Source organism: Adiantum capillus-veneris, chromosome 21, assembly GCF_014529385.1.
Source record: "Adiantum capillus-veneris isolate H3 chromosome 21, ASM1452938v2, whole genome shotgun sequence".
NCBI classification, from domain to species: Eukaryota; Viridiplantae; Streptophyta; class Polypodiopsida; order Polypodiales; family Pteridaceae; genus Adiantum; species Adiantum capillus-veneris.
In genome coordinates, this window is record NC_140951.1 from 92,073,341 (window position 1) to 92,089,257 (window position 15,917).

A 15,917-nucleotide genomic window follows, 5' to 3' on the forward strand; every position below is an offset into this window, starting at 1 on the left:
CTCGGAGAGGAACCTCGTCAAAAACAGTACAACACATTCAGCATACATATTGACCCCCTTTGGAGAAAGTATGCACTGTCCATGCCTTTACTTCAATGGTCAGCCTTTACTTCCAATAATAAGCTTACCGTAAAGATCAGAGCTTCCTGTGACATCCTCAGATACCAAGTAGCATCTCTTCCGTCAGATTGTAGGTTCTCCTGTTAGTTGCTTCAAACACTGTCGCACTCCTCTGTACAGGTTGCCTCATTTTTCCTCCTACGTTCAGTAGCAAGGGAAACTGCGAGAAAGGAAGCGTCTCTCCTTGTCCCCTGTTTTAACCTCAGCCCTCATCCCAACTCCTACTAGCTATCGCTCCATATCCACAGCTTCTTTTCTTCCTTTCCCGCATGGACACCGGATGCCTTGCTTCCTGGTGTGCACCTTTTTTGTCGAATTGACTGCAGCACTGCTATGTATAACAGCTCTATGTATCTTTATTCTGCTATGCTTTCTCTTCTCTCCAAACTCTCGACGCTAATAAACGCTTCTCTCTCTACTGGGACGTAGACAACTCACAAGTCAGCATTGTAAAAATCACCCTTAGAATGCTGAAAATAAATCTGCTACAAAATAAAATAGACCGACATAGAGAGCGAGATTCCAAACTCATAAGGAGATCAATTTAATCCTCACAGAGAAAATTATGAGAAAAATAATTTACAGAGGAATTGATTCTGTCAACCCATTGCTCATTTTACAACATATTCTTCCGCTGTTCCTCGTTTGAAGTTGTGGCATTCATCCTTGAAGGGAGGATCGACGTTTTGGCTAGCTTTTATGCCAAACTCCATACTCTCAGGTCATAGACAGCAGAGCCGCCAAGTTCAGGAGTTGAGCCCACGCACCGATGACTGACTGCATATTTTCAAAGCTTCAAGCTGAAGAGCTCCTCATGAGGGCCAAACCATTCCTTGAGGAAAAAATGGGTGATTTCATTTACATAGGAGTAAATTATTGTACAAACCTGCTCAGAAACTGCACCAAGGTAAGTGCTTTGTTGCAACTGTTATGTTGTGCTCTGCCGAATTCGCAACCAGGAACTCCTCAGTCACAACTCTCTGGAAAAACTTGGCTTATGAAATCCTGAAACCGCCGTGCATACATGCTCGGATCTACTGCAGAAATTGCAAGGGCATCAAAATGGAGCGACTTGTAAGCATGCTCCAGCTTTTTCCCCATGTCATACTCCTGCAAGATGTCAATTATCCCCATGTAGAGCACCACATCATAGGATTCTTCAAGCTGATTCTCCTTCACATAAGACTCTCTGCCCACATGCGGCCTACGATCTGCCCTTGCCGGCATGTTGACGCCCAGCTGAATCCGCAACCTGCACATTATCATATATGGCACTGAATCCGCACTCAAATTCACCTTCAAGGGAAAGTGCAAGTCATATACTCATGGTCATCATCAGCTTCAGGATGCATAATAGCCTTATCATGCTTTAAGATGAAAAATCTTAAAAGCTTTGCAAGAAGCAACCAGTGAAAAACCTCGCGGTTCCGGGTAGTAACAAATCAACTTCCTCGTTGCCAGATGCAGCTGTCTTCAGTGGACTTCCTCTTATATGTGGACCCGATGAAGAAGAGTTCTTGTTTGGCTCATGAGCAACAACAAACAAACCTTTTGAAGCAGCTCCAGAAACTTGCTCTCCTGCAAGGTTTATCGACTCAAACCCAAAAACAAGAGCAAGAAAGATACAAGAGTAATCCAAAAGTGGTTTGTCCTTACTACTCGCAAGAACAGGTAGCTGACAAGGGCTTGAAGAGAAAACGGCTGGAAACTGAGGGGCTCTGAAATGGATGCCCAATAAAAGACTATAATCCATAATCCTTTCATTCTCCAAGAACTTACAGTCATTGTCAATCTGCCTGCAATACTTACTCTCTCTCTCTCTCTCTCTCTCTCTCTCTCTCTCTCTCTCTCTCTCTCTCTCTCTCTCTCTCTCTCTCTCTCTCTCTCTGACTCTGACTTTGTATCAGATCCACCACATTGTAACTTTCTGGTCTCATAGGTCACTTTGGCCTTTTGAAGAAGTTAATATAACATTTCATTTCATTTCTCTCTCTCTCTCTCTCTCTCTCTCTCTCTCTCTCTCTCTCTCTCTCTCTCTCTCTCATACACCGAATGTGGGAACTTCCCACAGACAGATATTCCTGCCTTGCACTTGAGTCCTCTCGACAGTTAGCCATGCAGGGAGATACAGCATGCTGGCATGGGGAGATGACATCATGGTTTCAGGCGCATGGGTTCAGCATGGACAGATTGCCTCCCTTCTAGTACTCACTGGATGCACCCTCTCTGACTCTTACTGAAGGAGTATGAGCGGAAGTGAGACGCGAGAGAGGGTGCGAGAAGAAGAGCACGACGATATGGTGAACTTGCTCTACTGTAATGTGTAGAGCATAGTGAGTTCTTATTAGGTTTTTACAAAAGAACATGTGTACATACCTGGCGGCCCGCCCACTTACCTGGGCGACCACATTGGGCTTTATACCCCAACAACCTCCCACTTAAAGTCCAATGTGGTACTTTAAGTGTGAGAGAAGCTACTATACAAGCTAATATACAAGAGATGTAGAGAAGTAATGTACTACCCTACACCTAACTGCTTGCGAAAATGCGCAAAGCTCTCTGAGGGAAGTCCTTTTGTAAGTAGATCAGCAGGATTTTCTGTGGTGTGAACTTTGACAAGCTAAAGTTGCTTATCCTCGAGCATTTCCCTGATGAAATGATACTTCACATCCACATGCTTTGTCTTTGAGTGATAAACTGGATTGCGAGCCAATTGTATAGCACTTTGACTATCACAATATAACACAGGCATCTCTTCTTTGATTCCCAAATCTGTTACTAGTCGATTAAGCCAAATTGATTCTTTGCATGCCTCTGATGCTGCAACATATTCAGCCTCTGTAGTAGACTGAGTAACACAATCTTGTAATCTAGAACGCCATGATACTGCTCCACCAGCCAATGTAAAGACATACCATGACGTAGACCTTCGGTTGTCTAAGTCACCTGCATAATCTGAGTCTGTAAAACCCTTTACACTTAGCTCCTGACTCCCACAGCATATACGCATACTCTTTGTAGCTTTCAGGTATCTCAATATTCCTTTCACTGCCTCCCAATGTTTCTTTCCTAGAATTGACATGTATCGACTTACTACTCCCACTGCAAATGCAATGTCTGGGCGAGTAGCAATCATTGCATACATCAAACTACCCACTACAGACGCATATGGAATCTTATCCATTTCAGCCTATTCTTCCTCAGACACAGGACAATCTTGTTTGCTAAGTTTCACATATGGTGGCAATGGAACACTCAGTGCCTTTCCCTTCTCCATATTGAAACGTTGCAAAACCTTGTCAATATACTCTGTTTGAGATAACCAAATCAACTTCTTTGATCTGTCTCTCTTAATGCGCATACCAAGTATATGACTTGCCTCACCCATGTCTTTCATGTCAAACGATTTTGCCATCTTTGACTTCAAAGCTGAAATTTCTTCCAAGTGCTTGCCAGCAATCAACATGTCATCCACATACAAAATAAGGATCAGCCAACTACCATCCTTAGCTTTCTTTGTATATAGACAGTGATCGAACTCACTACGTTTGTAGCCTTGAGAAAGCATAAACTTGTGGAATTTATGGTACCATGCCCTCGGTGATTGTTTTAAGCCATAAAGCCTCTTTAACAACTGACATACCCAATCTTCCTTGCCATTCTCAACAAACCCTTCTGGCTGCTGCATGTAAATTTCCACATCTAAATCACCATGCAAGAACGCTGTCTTGACATCCATTTGGTGCAACACCAAATCTAATATGGCAACCAATGCAAGAAAGCATCTCAATGTAGTCCTCTTGACCACCGGAGAGAAGACTTCATCAAAGTCAATGCCTTGTTCTTGCTTAAAGCCCTTGGCAACAAGCCTTGCTTTGTACTTTGGCTGACTATCATGAGCGGTGATCTTATACCTGTAAACCCATTTACAGGGTAGAGCCTTTTTGCCCCGTGGTAATTTAACTAGCTTCCATGTCTGGTTTTTATGCAGAGCTGTAATCTCTGACTGCATGGCCAATTGCCAATTCCCGGAGTCCTTCATTTGCACTGCTTCCTTGTAACATGAAGGCTCATTGCAATCAGTCAACATGACATAGTTCATAGATGGAACAAACCTATCAGGAGGTCGCGTAACACGTCCAGATCTACGCACAATAGGTGGCTCAGGCTCAGCCACAACCTGTGGTTCCACTCTATCCTGTCCTTGCTCCTCTTGAGCCCTGACATTTTGTCTTGCACGTGCAGGTCCATCTTCTTGGAAGACAACTCTTCTAATCTCCTCAACCCTCTCTGGTTTAGAATAATATTTGGATTCATTAAAGTGAACATCATTGCTGCGGACAACCTTTCTGGATTCAGGATCCCAAAGTCTGTACCCCATCTCACCAGAATTACCATAGCCTAAAAAGATGCACTTTCTACTTTTTGGCTCAAGTTTGTTCCTAAATTCCTTTGGAACGTGAGTATACGCCTCAAAGCCAAAGACTCTGAGATGCTTGTATGAGGGCATTTTGCCTGACCATACCATCTCAGGCACTGAATCCTTCTGCAAAACCTTGCTAGGAGATCTATTTACAAGATGAACAGCTATTGATACAGCTTCAGCCCAAAACCCATTTGGCAGCTGTGCATTAGACAACATACTTCTGACCTTCTCTTGTATGGTCCTATTCATCCTCTCAGCAACACCATTTTGAGGAGGATTGTAAGGAGCAGTAAGTTCACGTTTTATACCTTTTGACTCACAAAAGTCCTGAAAGGCCTTTGAAACATACTCTCCACCATTGTCAATGCGTAAGCATTTAAGCTTCTTGCCACTCTGATTCCCCACAAGTGTCACAAATGTTTTGAAAACACTAAACGCTTCATCCTTGTGCTTGAGAAAGTAAACCCATACTTTCCTCGAGTAATCATCTATAAATGTCATAAAGTAAGAAGCTCCCCCTAGAGATAGGTTAGGCATAGGTCCACACAAATCACTATGAGCAAGTGCCAACTGTGTATCTCTTCTACTACTTCTATGCTTATGTGGCTACTGTGTTTGCTTACCATACAGACAATGTTCACAGAATTCAAAATCATTAAATGAAAAGCCAGGCAAATAACCAGAACGAGACAAGATTTCCATTCCCTTCTTGGACATATGTCCTAACCGGCTATGCCACAAAGAAACGTTCAGCTGCTCGGTTACATTGATTACATATTTAGAGACATTTGATACATAAATCATGTAAAGTCCTCCAGACTTTACTCCATGTGCTACTGTCATAGAACCCTTGGATATCTTCCACATGTTCTGTCCAAAAGTGGTGACGTAGCTTGCATCATTAAGTAAACCTGTGCTGATCAAGCTCTTTGTAATTGCGGGAACATGTCTCACATTCTTCAGCGTGAAAGAAGAGCCATTTTTAAACTTTAATTGAACATCTCCAACACCTAAGATCTCACATGTCTGCCCATTGCCTAGCCAAACATGATCTTTAGTGGTCACATAAGAAGTAAACCACTCCTTGTTTGGAGACACATGAAGTGATGCCCCTCAGTCTATAATCCAGTCACTCAGTGCATTTCCATCAGATGCTGTAAGAAGAGCTGAGTCCATTGTATTCTTCAAGAAGTAGATGTCTCCTGACACTAAACTGTCATCCTCTGCAACAGTGTTTGTCACATTTATTTCTTGAATCTTCACTGAGGACTTGTTCTTCTCACCATGGTCTTCAGCTTTCTCTTTGCCTTTTTCTGCTTTCCATTCTCTGCAGTCTCTTTTCATGTGACCCTTCTTGCCACAATGGTAGCATTCTATGTCACTCTTGCCTTTAGCATTGCAGGACTTGCTACGAGACTGATTCATGTTTCCACCTTTGTACTTTTCTTTGGTCCTTCCCCTAACAACTAAGGCTGTTCCTTTGCCTTTGTCCATTGTCTTTCTATTGGTTTCTTCGGTAAGCAGACTTCCTTCTACACCTGCTATGTTCAAACCATCTGGAGCTGCAGAATTACTCAAAGCTGTGCGAAAAGTGTCCCAACTTTCCGGCAATGTGATCAACAGGAACATAGCTCTAACAGGTTCATCAAACTTGACACCTTGAGCTGACAACTGACTATAGATTGTGTTGAATTCATTCAGATGATTGAACATAGGTGTCCCTTCTTTCATCTTCAAGTCAACAAGCTTCTTAAGCCAGTATACCTGTGAAGCTGCACTCTGCTTCTCATAAAGATCACTCAGCTTTAACCATGCTTGATAAGCCGACATCTCGTCTGCTACATTGAAGTAAACGCTTTCTGCTAAAGTCAGCATAATGGTAGAAAGTGCCAATTCATCCATTTCGCTCCATTCATCTTCGTCCATATCTTCTGGTTTTATCCCCTTGAGCTTTATAGGTTTTATCTGCTTCTTTTGTATCAACACGTGCCAAATCTGCTTCTTCCACAATGGGAAATTGGTTCCATCCAGCTTCTTGATATTGTAAAGAGAAGTGTCTTGTGATCCAGCCATAGCTACGCTTCACAGTAGTTTACTTTCCTGGGAAAAATTCGGCAGAGTTTCCCCTGTAAAATGACCTCTTAACCAATATCAACCTATCAAATGAACCAAGAAAGCTTCAGATTCTGCAAAAATTTTGGTAGAGTCTCCTTTGTAAAATGGCTCTCGTGTACTAAAAACAGACCAAAAAAACAGCTCAAAAAACACTGTCTCTCTGACACTGTAAGCTGCGGGTAAACCTGTCCTGCACTTGTACTGTCTCTCACTGTCCTGTCACTGTCCTGTAAGCATAGACTGTGACAATGCCTCAACGGCAGTAAAGCAAAGATGCAATCCCAACTGTCTAACTCACAGTCAATACATCCTAGCTGCCTATCTAAGGATGCTCGAGGGATCGCTCCAAGACCTGTATCACCGAAAGGATCTCAACATTCGAGAATCCCCCAGCTCAATAAAACCTTACTCGACCCTCAACAAAGGCTGCAATAAATCTGACAGTACATAGACTTCCCACAAAGTCATACATCCACAAATTTCCCACTGTATGCTGTAACCGCTGCGGCGGTTGTTTGCTGCGTGACTCACAGCCAGCAAACCCTCAACAAACATACATCATCTCTGACAATACATCCCATGTGGAGGTACCTGCAATGTCAGGATGAAATCTGGAATATCAAGCAGCAAACACAAGCTACCTGATGAACTAGTGGATGTCGCCTACAGTCTGTGTGTAGATGCGCCCATGTCGTATGTGACACGCCTCCAAGAACTGTGAGCCGTCCTTCGATGTGTAGACAGCCACAAATCAACACTCTGGGAGTGTCGATATCCTCAACACCTGCAGTCGTAGGCCGAAAACCCCAAATTGCAGAGTCGGATCTGCACCCGTCGAGACCACGTAGTCGAAAATGGCCTGCGCAGACCTTTGTCGAAGCCGAACGGTGGCCGAGATGACCTCAGAATGAAATTCTGACAACACCGAGGCCTTCGGGCTCACCCACGAGATTTGAGGCCGTGTCTACGCCTGTCGAATTTCACTCCAATCTAAGATGGTGACTCTAGCCTCCTGCAGTGCTGCCCCGAGCCTCGATCTGAGCTCTGATACCAGTTGAAAGAGTACGAGCAGAAGTGCGACGCGAGAGAGTGCGAGAAGAAGAGCACGACGATATGGTGAACTCGCTCTACTGTAATGTGTAGAGCATAGTGAGTTCTTATTAGGTTTTTACAAAAGAACATGTGTACATACCTGGCGGCCCACCCACTTACCTGGGTGACCACATTGGGCTTTATACCCCAACACTTACACAGTCCGAGATCACCAGGCTCATCCGCCAGGACTTGACTCAGCTAGACACTAGGAGGACATGGATACAGCCAGCACAAGAGCTGGGCACGAAGATGGCTTTCTACAGAGAGCATCTCCTCCAGCTTACGGTTGATGGTTTTGTGACGAGGCCCAGATACATGGACACCCACTTGTCTCATGGGATACGATGTGCTATCGGCCAGATACGCACATCTTCACACCAGCTGTGAATCGAGACTGGGAGATACAGCGGAGTACCAACAGAGGCCAGGACATGCCCCTTGTGTGACATCGAGCCTGAGACAGAGTTGCACTACACATGCCATTGCCCCGTCTACTACGAGATACGAGGCCACTACCATTGCTTGTTTAGAGAGGGCTTTGGACCATTCTCCAGAGTCATGCAATACGAGGATCAAAGATGCTTGGGTTTGTTTTTGCTCGAGCTACGCAGACACAGAGAGAGCCTGATGAGAGGAGGGGCTAGCCAGTCTCAGAGACAGATCACAGATTTCTTTAGAGCTGCCACTAGACACCCGGAGGAGTTACTACCACAGCAGAGCTCGTCGCCTCACACCAGAGGCACATTGATCGACCGAGCGACTGAGCTGGGGAGATCCAGACGCCCACGACTGCGGAGGACTACACAACATCGGCGGAGGCTGCATCAGAGGATTCAGATCACTTTGGCTCGACATGCACGACGCCCGGTCAAACTACTGACCATGGAGGAGATTGATGAGATCCGCCAGCGACCGATGCTGGATCTCTTGTGATCTAGCTATCCCAGCTAGCTGCTTAGTTCACACCTAGTAGTTTAGGATTCCATAGTATTTTATTGTGACATTTGTCATTTCATTTTTGTCATCTTGTTACTCTGACTTTGTATCAAATCCTCTCATAGGTCACTTTGGCCTTTTGAAGACGTTAATATAACATTTCATTTCTCTCTCTCTCTCTCTCTCTCTCTCTCTCTCTCTCTCTCTCTCTCTCTCTCTCTCTCTCTCTCTCTCTCTCTCTCTCTCTCTCTCTCTCTCTCTCTCTCTCTCTCTCTCTCTCACACACACACACACACATCATGGTTCCAGACGCATGGCTTCACCATGGACACGCTGCCCCCTTTCCAGTACTCTCTTCAAGCACCCTCAATGTCTCTTACAGGAGTGGAGATTACTAGACTCATTCGTCAGGACCTGATCCAGTTGGATACTAGGTGGCAGGAGGACATGGATAGAGCCGCCACAGGAGTTGGGCATGAAGATGACTTTCTATAGAGAGCGTCTTCTCCACTTCACAAGAGATGGGTTTGTGATTGGACCAAAGCTACATGGACACACATAAGTCTCATGGTTTGCGGTGTGCCATTGGTCAGATACGTACATCCTCACATCAACTGGAAATTGAGACTGGTAGATTCAGAGGGATACCAGCAGACAACAGGATATGCCGCTTATGCCAGCTAGAGCCAGAGACAGAGCTACATTACATATGTCATTGCATAGTGTACTATGAGATTCAGGGCGTTTCCACTGCTTATTCAAAGAGGGTTTCGGTCCTTTCTCTAGGGTCATGAGTTATGAGGATCAGAGATGTCTTGGGCTATATCAACTTGAGTTACACATATATAGAGACTCTTTACCGGGAAGAGCTAGAGAGAGACAGTCCGAGAGACAGATTACATATTTCTTTTCACTAGATATACGACAACCAGAGGAGCAGCCATCACTACAAATCTCGGCCCACACTCATTCGACCACTACCGGCACTCTCATCGACCGAGAACTAGAGCTACGGAGATCCAGACGGCCACGATTGAGGAGGGGCTACATAGCATCGACGGATACTACAGTAAAGGATTCGAGCCATACTCTCTCGACATCCAGAGTGCAGATGAGGATGGATTCTAGTAGTAGTAGTAGTATTTTTGTTCTAGCTCTTTTGTACCCAAACATGGTATCAGATTCAATATTTTGTAACAAATTGGTCTCATAGGTCATTTTGGCCTTTTGAAGACGTTAATATAACATTTCATTTCTTTTCTCTCTGTGTGCGCTGCCCCACCCCCCTCGCGCTCCCTCCTACCCACCCTGCAGCCCTGCCCGCCCCGCAAGATAAACACACTTGAAAGTTGTGTGACTGCCCAAGAGGCGGAGACTGCACTACTCAAGGAGGAGCTTGCACAGGTGCAATCACGAAACACGCTTGAAGAGGGAGAGCTTCAACCCTCAATAATTGAAGAACTCCACACAATTAAAGAGCAAGTGTGGGTCATCACAGAGGGGGAGGAACAACAAAGAAATGACGACTTCTTGGGTGGATGTTATCACAAAGACCCAACAGAAAGTGGATGAGGCCGAGAAATGGATCGGGTTGACAAGAAAGGGAAAGGCAAAGAAACAACGTCCACATTTACCATTATTAACTTGACACTAGAAGAGGAGCAAAGAAGACGTGTGCGTGCCTAACATGTGAGAATTTGTGGCCTTAAAGACAAAGGTAATGAGGAGGAGGAAGTAAAAGAACTTACGACTATGATGGGGGTTAATGAGCCGATGCATACGAGAGCTTCGAGAGTGGGCAATAAGAAAAATGGCAGCAATATGTCACAAAACGGGAGCATACACGAGCACTTAGAAATCTGAAAAATAAAATACTTTGCAAATGTGAGAGAAGGGAGAAGATCGACACAGTATTGGGGACCAGAAGATGGGCTGCCCCCCCCCCCCCCCCCCCCCCCCCATCAACAGTATTCTTTATTCAGGGAGAGTTCATATACAAGCACAAGAATCCGAGGAAACCCCTCCGTTCGGTAATCTTAGACCCGAAGGTCGTTCTTTTCCCGTGAAGGACTTAGGCACGAGGCCGTACTTTCCCGTAAGGGACTTAGGCGCGAAGCCGTACTTCCCGAGAGGGACTTAGACGCAAAGGTCGTACTTCCCATGAGGGACTTCCCGTGAGGGAGGATTCCTACAAAACAACCACACAAAGCAATAGCTCGCAATGCGTATCAACAAATTATACCTATAGCTCCTTGCTCGGAAAAGCGACCTCCGTACTCAGTCGTCACACGAACACTTGCTGAATTTCCTTTGCAATGACTGCTCCAAATTCTCAGCGCTAACTCCTCCTGCTGCTCCTGGCGTGTGTAAAACTAGAACGCTAACTGCCCTTTTATAGGCCCTTGCACTCGGCGGGAATAGGAGCCGAAAAGCAAAAGCCTGGCGCCCCTAGCGAGAGGAGAGAGAGAGATCGCTGAATTCAGCCTTGCGTAGGCTTTTTTTGTAGAGTTTTAACGTAGGCTTTTTAGAGCATTGCTTTTTTTATTATAAGAGGGCTGGTCACTTAAAAGTGATCGGCCACTTTATAAAATAAAGTGTGAACTTGTTTAAACTTTAAAAACTCACTCAGTTAGTGAAAACAATGCTACACGGACACATTCCAGGCGTCCCCGGGTGCAGAACACGAGCACAGATGCAATGCAGACACAGACTCCTCGCAGGAAAGCATCTGCCCTCCCGCGAAAGTTCCTGCTTTTCGTAAAAAGCTTCTTTGAACCCATCTTTATTCTTGTGCTTGCGTTCTTACGCGTATTTTCTTACTCAGTTCAGATTTCCTCCTCAACCTACGGAATGCCCCCTTTCTGATGCACCCGTCACCCATCATGTGACGCATCAGGGGCACTCGTAACCTGGCCCTTTCCACCGAACTTACGGAAACTCCTTCGCGATGTTTACCGTCACCCACATCAAATGACACATCAGAGTTGTCCGTTCTTGATGGCGCTTCCTGTAGCTACAATCTTTTAACAGTTCTTAGTGTACACAATAAAATATCCTAGAGAAAGAAATTAATCATTAAAAATTAGAAAATGGTCCAATTAGCAACATCCCTCTGGCTTCTAAACAGTTGACCTCAACTGTAGTGCTTGAACATATACCTCCAGTATCTCGGGATAAGCTGCTAATTCCTCCTACGTCATCCACTGAGCATCTAGATTCGAATAGTTCTTAAACTTAACCAAATACTTCCGTGTTATTTTTCCGGACTTGAGGGGCCCAAGGTTGTTCTCGTCCGTCGTACGGCTCGTCCCGTCCCGTCCGGTGTCGTCCCGTTCGAACGTCCTATCCGTTCCATCCGGACTTTTTTTTTTTTTTTTTTTAAGTCCGGATGACTGCGCTTAAAAAACGTTGACTGCGCTTTTGACTGCAAGGAATTTACGTGACTTTTTGGCATAGAATCCCCCCTCTCACCTCCCACATGCCTTGAGCATTGCTTTGGATTCCATTAGCTCCTCTCTCTCCCTCTCCCTCTCACATTGCTTTGGATTCCATTAGCTCCTCTCTCTCCCTCTCCCTCTCTCTCATTGCTTTGGTCCTTTACCTTGGATTCCATTAGGGCCTAGGCTCCTCTCTCTCTCTCTCTCTCTCTCTCTCTCTCTCTCTCTCTCTCTCTCTCTCTCTCTCTCTCTTATCTAACTCTCTCTTGTGTTCAAGCCTCAAGGGCAAGTGTGTACATTCTAAATCTATATAAGGATGCCCTCTTTCTCTTCTTCTCCATTATGTTCCAACTCAAGGCTCAAGCTCATGAGTCATTCTCAAGCTCCATTCCTCCATGAAGCATTCCTCCATAGCTCTCAAGCTCTCCATTCCTCCCTCATAGCTCTCCATGAAGCATTCCTCCATTACCATAGCTCTCAAGCTCTCCATTCCTCCCAAGCTCTAGCCTCTCCATTCCTCCCTCAAGCTCTCCATTCCTCCCAAGCTCTAGCCTCTCCATTCCTCCCTCAAGCTCTCCATTCCTCCATGAAGCATTCCTCCATAGCTCTCGAGCTCTCCATTCCTCCCTCATAGCTCTCCATTGGCATTCAACTTTCAAGCTCTAAATCTCTCAACTTTCAAGTGTTCTATCATGCCTACCCCTCTTCATGAAGCTTTTGAAAAGCATTGCCGTTCCTATGAGAGAGTGAGGGACAAACGACACGTTTGTAGGTGGACATGCAAGTATTGTCCCAAGTATTGTCCCAAGATCATAACTTGTCAAATAGGTCAATGTTGATGATTGCAAGCTCTCAATTGATACTCTCAAAAGTGTAAACAAAGAGAGTGATATGACGGAGGAGCAAATTTTCCGTGAGCTCTACTTGGAGCTAGAGGAGATTGACCGACGGGTTTCTCGCACACGATCACGCAAGAGGGTCATTGTGCATGGAGTCCCTTCGGCTACAAGAGGTAGAGGTGCAAGAGCTTCCCATGCTCGTGGCCGTGAGATGGAGGCTACTACTCCTACAACCTATGTGCGGCGAGGTCGGGAAGCGGCTCCATTGCGGCGGCCTCTGTTTTGGAGGATGTGCCTATTCGTAGATCCAACACTATGGACCCTAGAGAGCCGGAGTATGACGAGGAGGGAAATCTCCTTAGTGAGGGGGATTATGACACACCACAATCCGATTCATGTGAGGATGAAGATGACATCGATGAGCATAGCTCACAAGAGGAAGATGATGATGATGATGAGAGCGGAGAAAGCTCTTAGACTTTAGTGTCTCTCATATCTTTTTTGACCCTACTTCCACTTTTTGCACGATTGAGGCTTAAAAGGCTTACTTTTTTGTATCATCTCGATTATCAAATCTCAACTTAGCTTTTTGATTTATGACATATGTAATGCGAATCGCAATTCATACCCATTGTGTCTCATTGTCTTGATTCTCAACTCTTGAGTGTTGGCACTTGGCACTTGCAAGTTGCATTCTTGTCCAATGTGATAATCAATTGTCTATTTGTCCTAAGTGTAAAATCTAGGATTAAGAATTGCGTGTTTTTATTTTTGAACGTACGTAACCATGTCGTACGACATAAAATTTTCTAGTTCGATGAGTACCGTACGTCTTCGTACGTGGACAAAACGTACGTGACCGTACGAGACCACCCTGGAGGGGCCGCTCCTGATGACTTACTATCTGTTCCAGTTGTGGAGTATTTCTTCTGTTTCCTCAACCTCAGGAGGTTCCTCAGCACTAGGCTGACTCGGAGGCAGTCCCACATACGGCCGGAGTAAACTGACATGGAAAGCATTATGGATCCTCCAATTAGGCGGTAGCTCTAATCGGAAGGTGACATCATTCACTTGCTCAGTGATCTTAAACGGCCCATAATAACGGGTAGAAAGTTTTACCACCTTCCCCTTATGAGACGCTTGTTTCTTAAGTCTTGCCTTCTCAAACTTGAGTAAGACTGACTGTCCGACTGTTAAGTCTAGATTCCTCCTGTGCTTGTCTACAGCTTTCTTATGCTTTTCTTGAGAGCGTAGAATAGCTCTCCTAACTTGCCCGTAGGACGTGTCCAAATCCCAGACAAATTCATCAGCTGCAAAGATCTTATCCTTAGTTAAAAGGATCGGTGGAAGCAAAGGCTTACCATAGAGAATCTCAAAAGGTGCTTTCCCCGTCAATGAGTGTATGGTATTGTTATACGTATACTCGACAAGGGGCAAATATTTCTCCCAGTCAGATTGCCGGTCTGACACACGCTTTTAACATATCCAATACTGTGGAATTGGCTATCTCATTTTGCCCGTCCGTTTGAGGATGGTAGGCAGATGAAAAATTCTTATCCATCAAGGCACGCCAAAAACTTCCGGTCATGCGAGGATCTCGATCACTCACAATAGACTTAGGCATTCCATGATGCTTAAAGATCTGTGCTAGAAAAACCCTAGCCATATGATTTGCTTTGATCGTTTTCTTGACTGGTATAAAGTGTGCTTGCTTGCTAAACCTGTCCACAATGGTCCAGATCGCGTCATTTCCAGTCTGAGTTCTAGGGAGGTCCATGATGAAGTCCATGGCAATACTTTCCCAAGGTTCATTAGGCACAGGCAATGGTTGTAGCAACCCAGGCGTCTTGTGCCAATCATACTTCACTTTTTGGCAAACCAAGCATTCCCTGACATACTTATCAATGTCTGCTTTAAGGCTAGGCCAAAAGAAATATCTTTCCATTGCTAAGGTCGTAGGGAGAATACCCCGATGACCCGCATAAGGCAAAGCGTGTGCTTCATCCATGATCTTCTTTCTTAATGGTTCCGCCACACATATGGTCTGATGGTGGTAGAGATAACCGTCCCAAATGGAATAGGGAAACTCATTCTCTCCACGATGTAGCTTTCCCCAAACGGTGGAGAAGTCTGGATCATTCGGATACAAATCCGGTAGTGCTTCTAATTCTTGGTGATACACCGAAGTGATAGCGTTCACCCTTGGCCGCCTAGACAATGCATCTGCGACCACATTCTTACTCCCAGCCGTGTGAAGGATCTGGAAGTGAAACATAGACAAAAAGTTTGTCCATCTCATCTGCTTCTCAGATAGTTTCCTTTGAGTAAGAAAATACCGCAAACTCTGGTGATCAGTCTTGATCACAAAATCCGCTCCTAGAAGATAGTGCTTCCAGTTGGATAAGGCGTGAATCATAGCCGTGAGGTCCTTTTTGTAGATTGATGCATGCAACTCTGCATCCTTAAGCCGTCTGCTTTCGTAGGCCACTGCATGGCCTTCTTGGTTTAACACTGCTTCCGATGCAATCGCCTGAAGCATCGTAGTGAACCTCAAATGGTTTCCTTAACTCAGGCACTATCAAAATAGGTCCATGGCTTAGCAAGTACTTGAGCCGATCAAAAGCTCCTTGTTGTCTCGATCCCCATCTGAAAGGAATCTTCTTCTTTGTCAAATCATGAAGTGAACCTGCTACATGGGCAAATTCTCGGACAAACCTTCAATAATACGAACATAATCCCAGGAAGCTACGTACATAATGTACCGTAGTGGGAATAGGCCAATCTTCTACCACTCGGATCTTGGCAGGATCCATACTCACTTGATTGTGAGAGACTATATGGCCGAGATAGTGTATCTCTGAGAGAAAAAACTCGCTCTTCTTTGCATTCACATGCAACTCATGCTTTCGCAATTCTTGAAACACTAGGTCCGAGTGCTTCCGATGTTCC

At 45.0% G+C, this 15,917-nt stretch overlaps 1 protein-coding gene across 9 annotated transcripts in view; it reads right to left on the bottom strand.

Annotated features, from left to right (window-relative positions):
• Positions 1 to 637: 637 nt before the first annotated feature.
• Positions 638 to 15,917, bottom strand: part of LOC147431351 (phosphatidylinositol 4-phosphate 5-kinase 9-like) — a 30,059-nt gene continuing 14,779 nt past the window's right edge. For 2 of the 9 annotated variants that reach the window (XM_086493949.1, XM_086493950.1), the window contains exons 6-8: positions 1,777 to 1,916; positions 1,539 to 1,698; positions 638 to 1,372 (exon numbers count right to left, since the gene is read on the bottom strand). In XM_086493949.1, the coding sequence (XP_086350075.1) occupies positions 1,087 to 1,372; positions 1,539 to 1,698; positions 1,777 to 1,916 (586 nt within the window). In that variant the 3' untranslated portion in view covers positions 638 to 1,086. Of the gene's footprint in view, positions 1,373 to 1,538; positions 1,917 to 15,917 lie in introns of all 9 variants that reach the window. The other 7 variants (XM_086493947.1, XM_086493946.1, XM_086493951.1 and 4 more) reach the window with 6 other exon arrangements.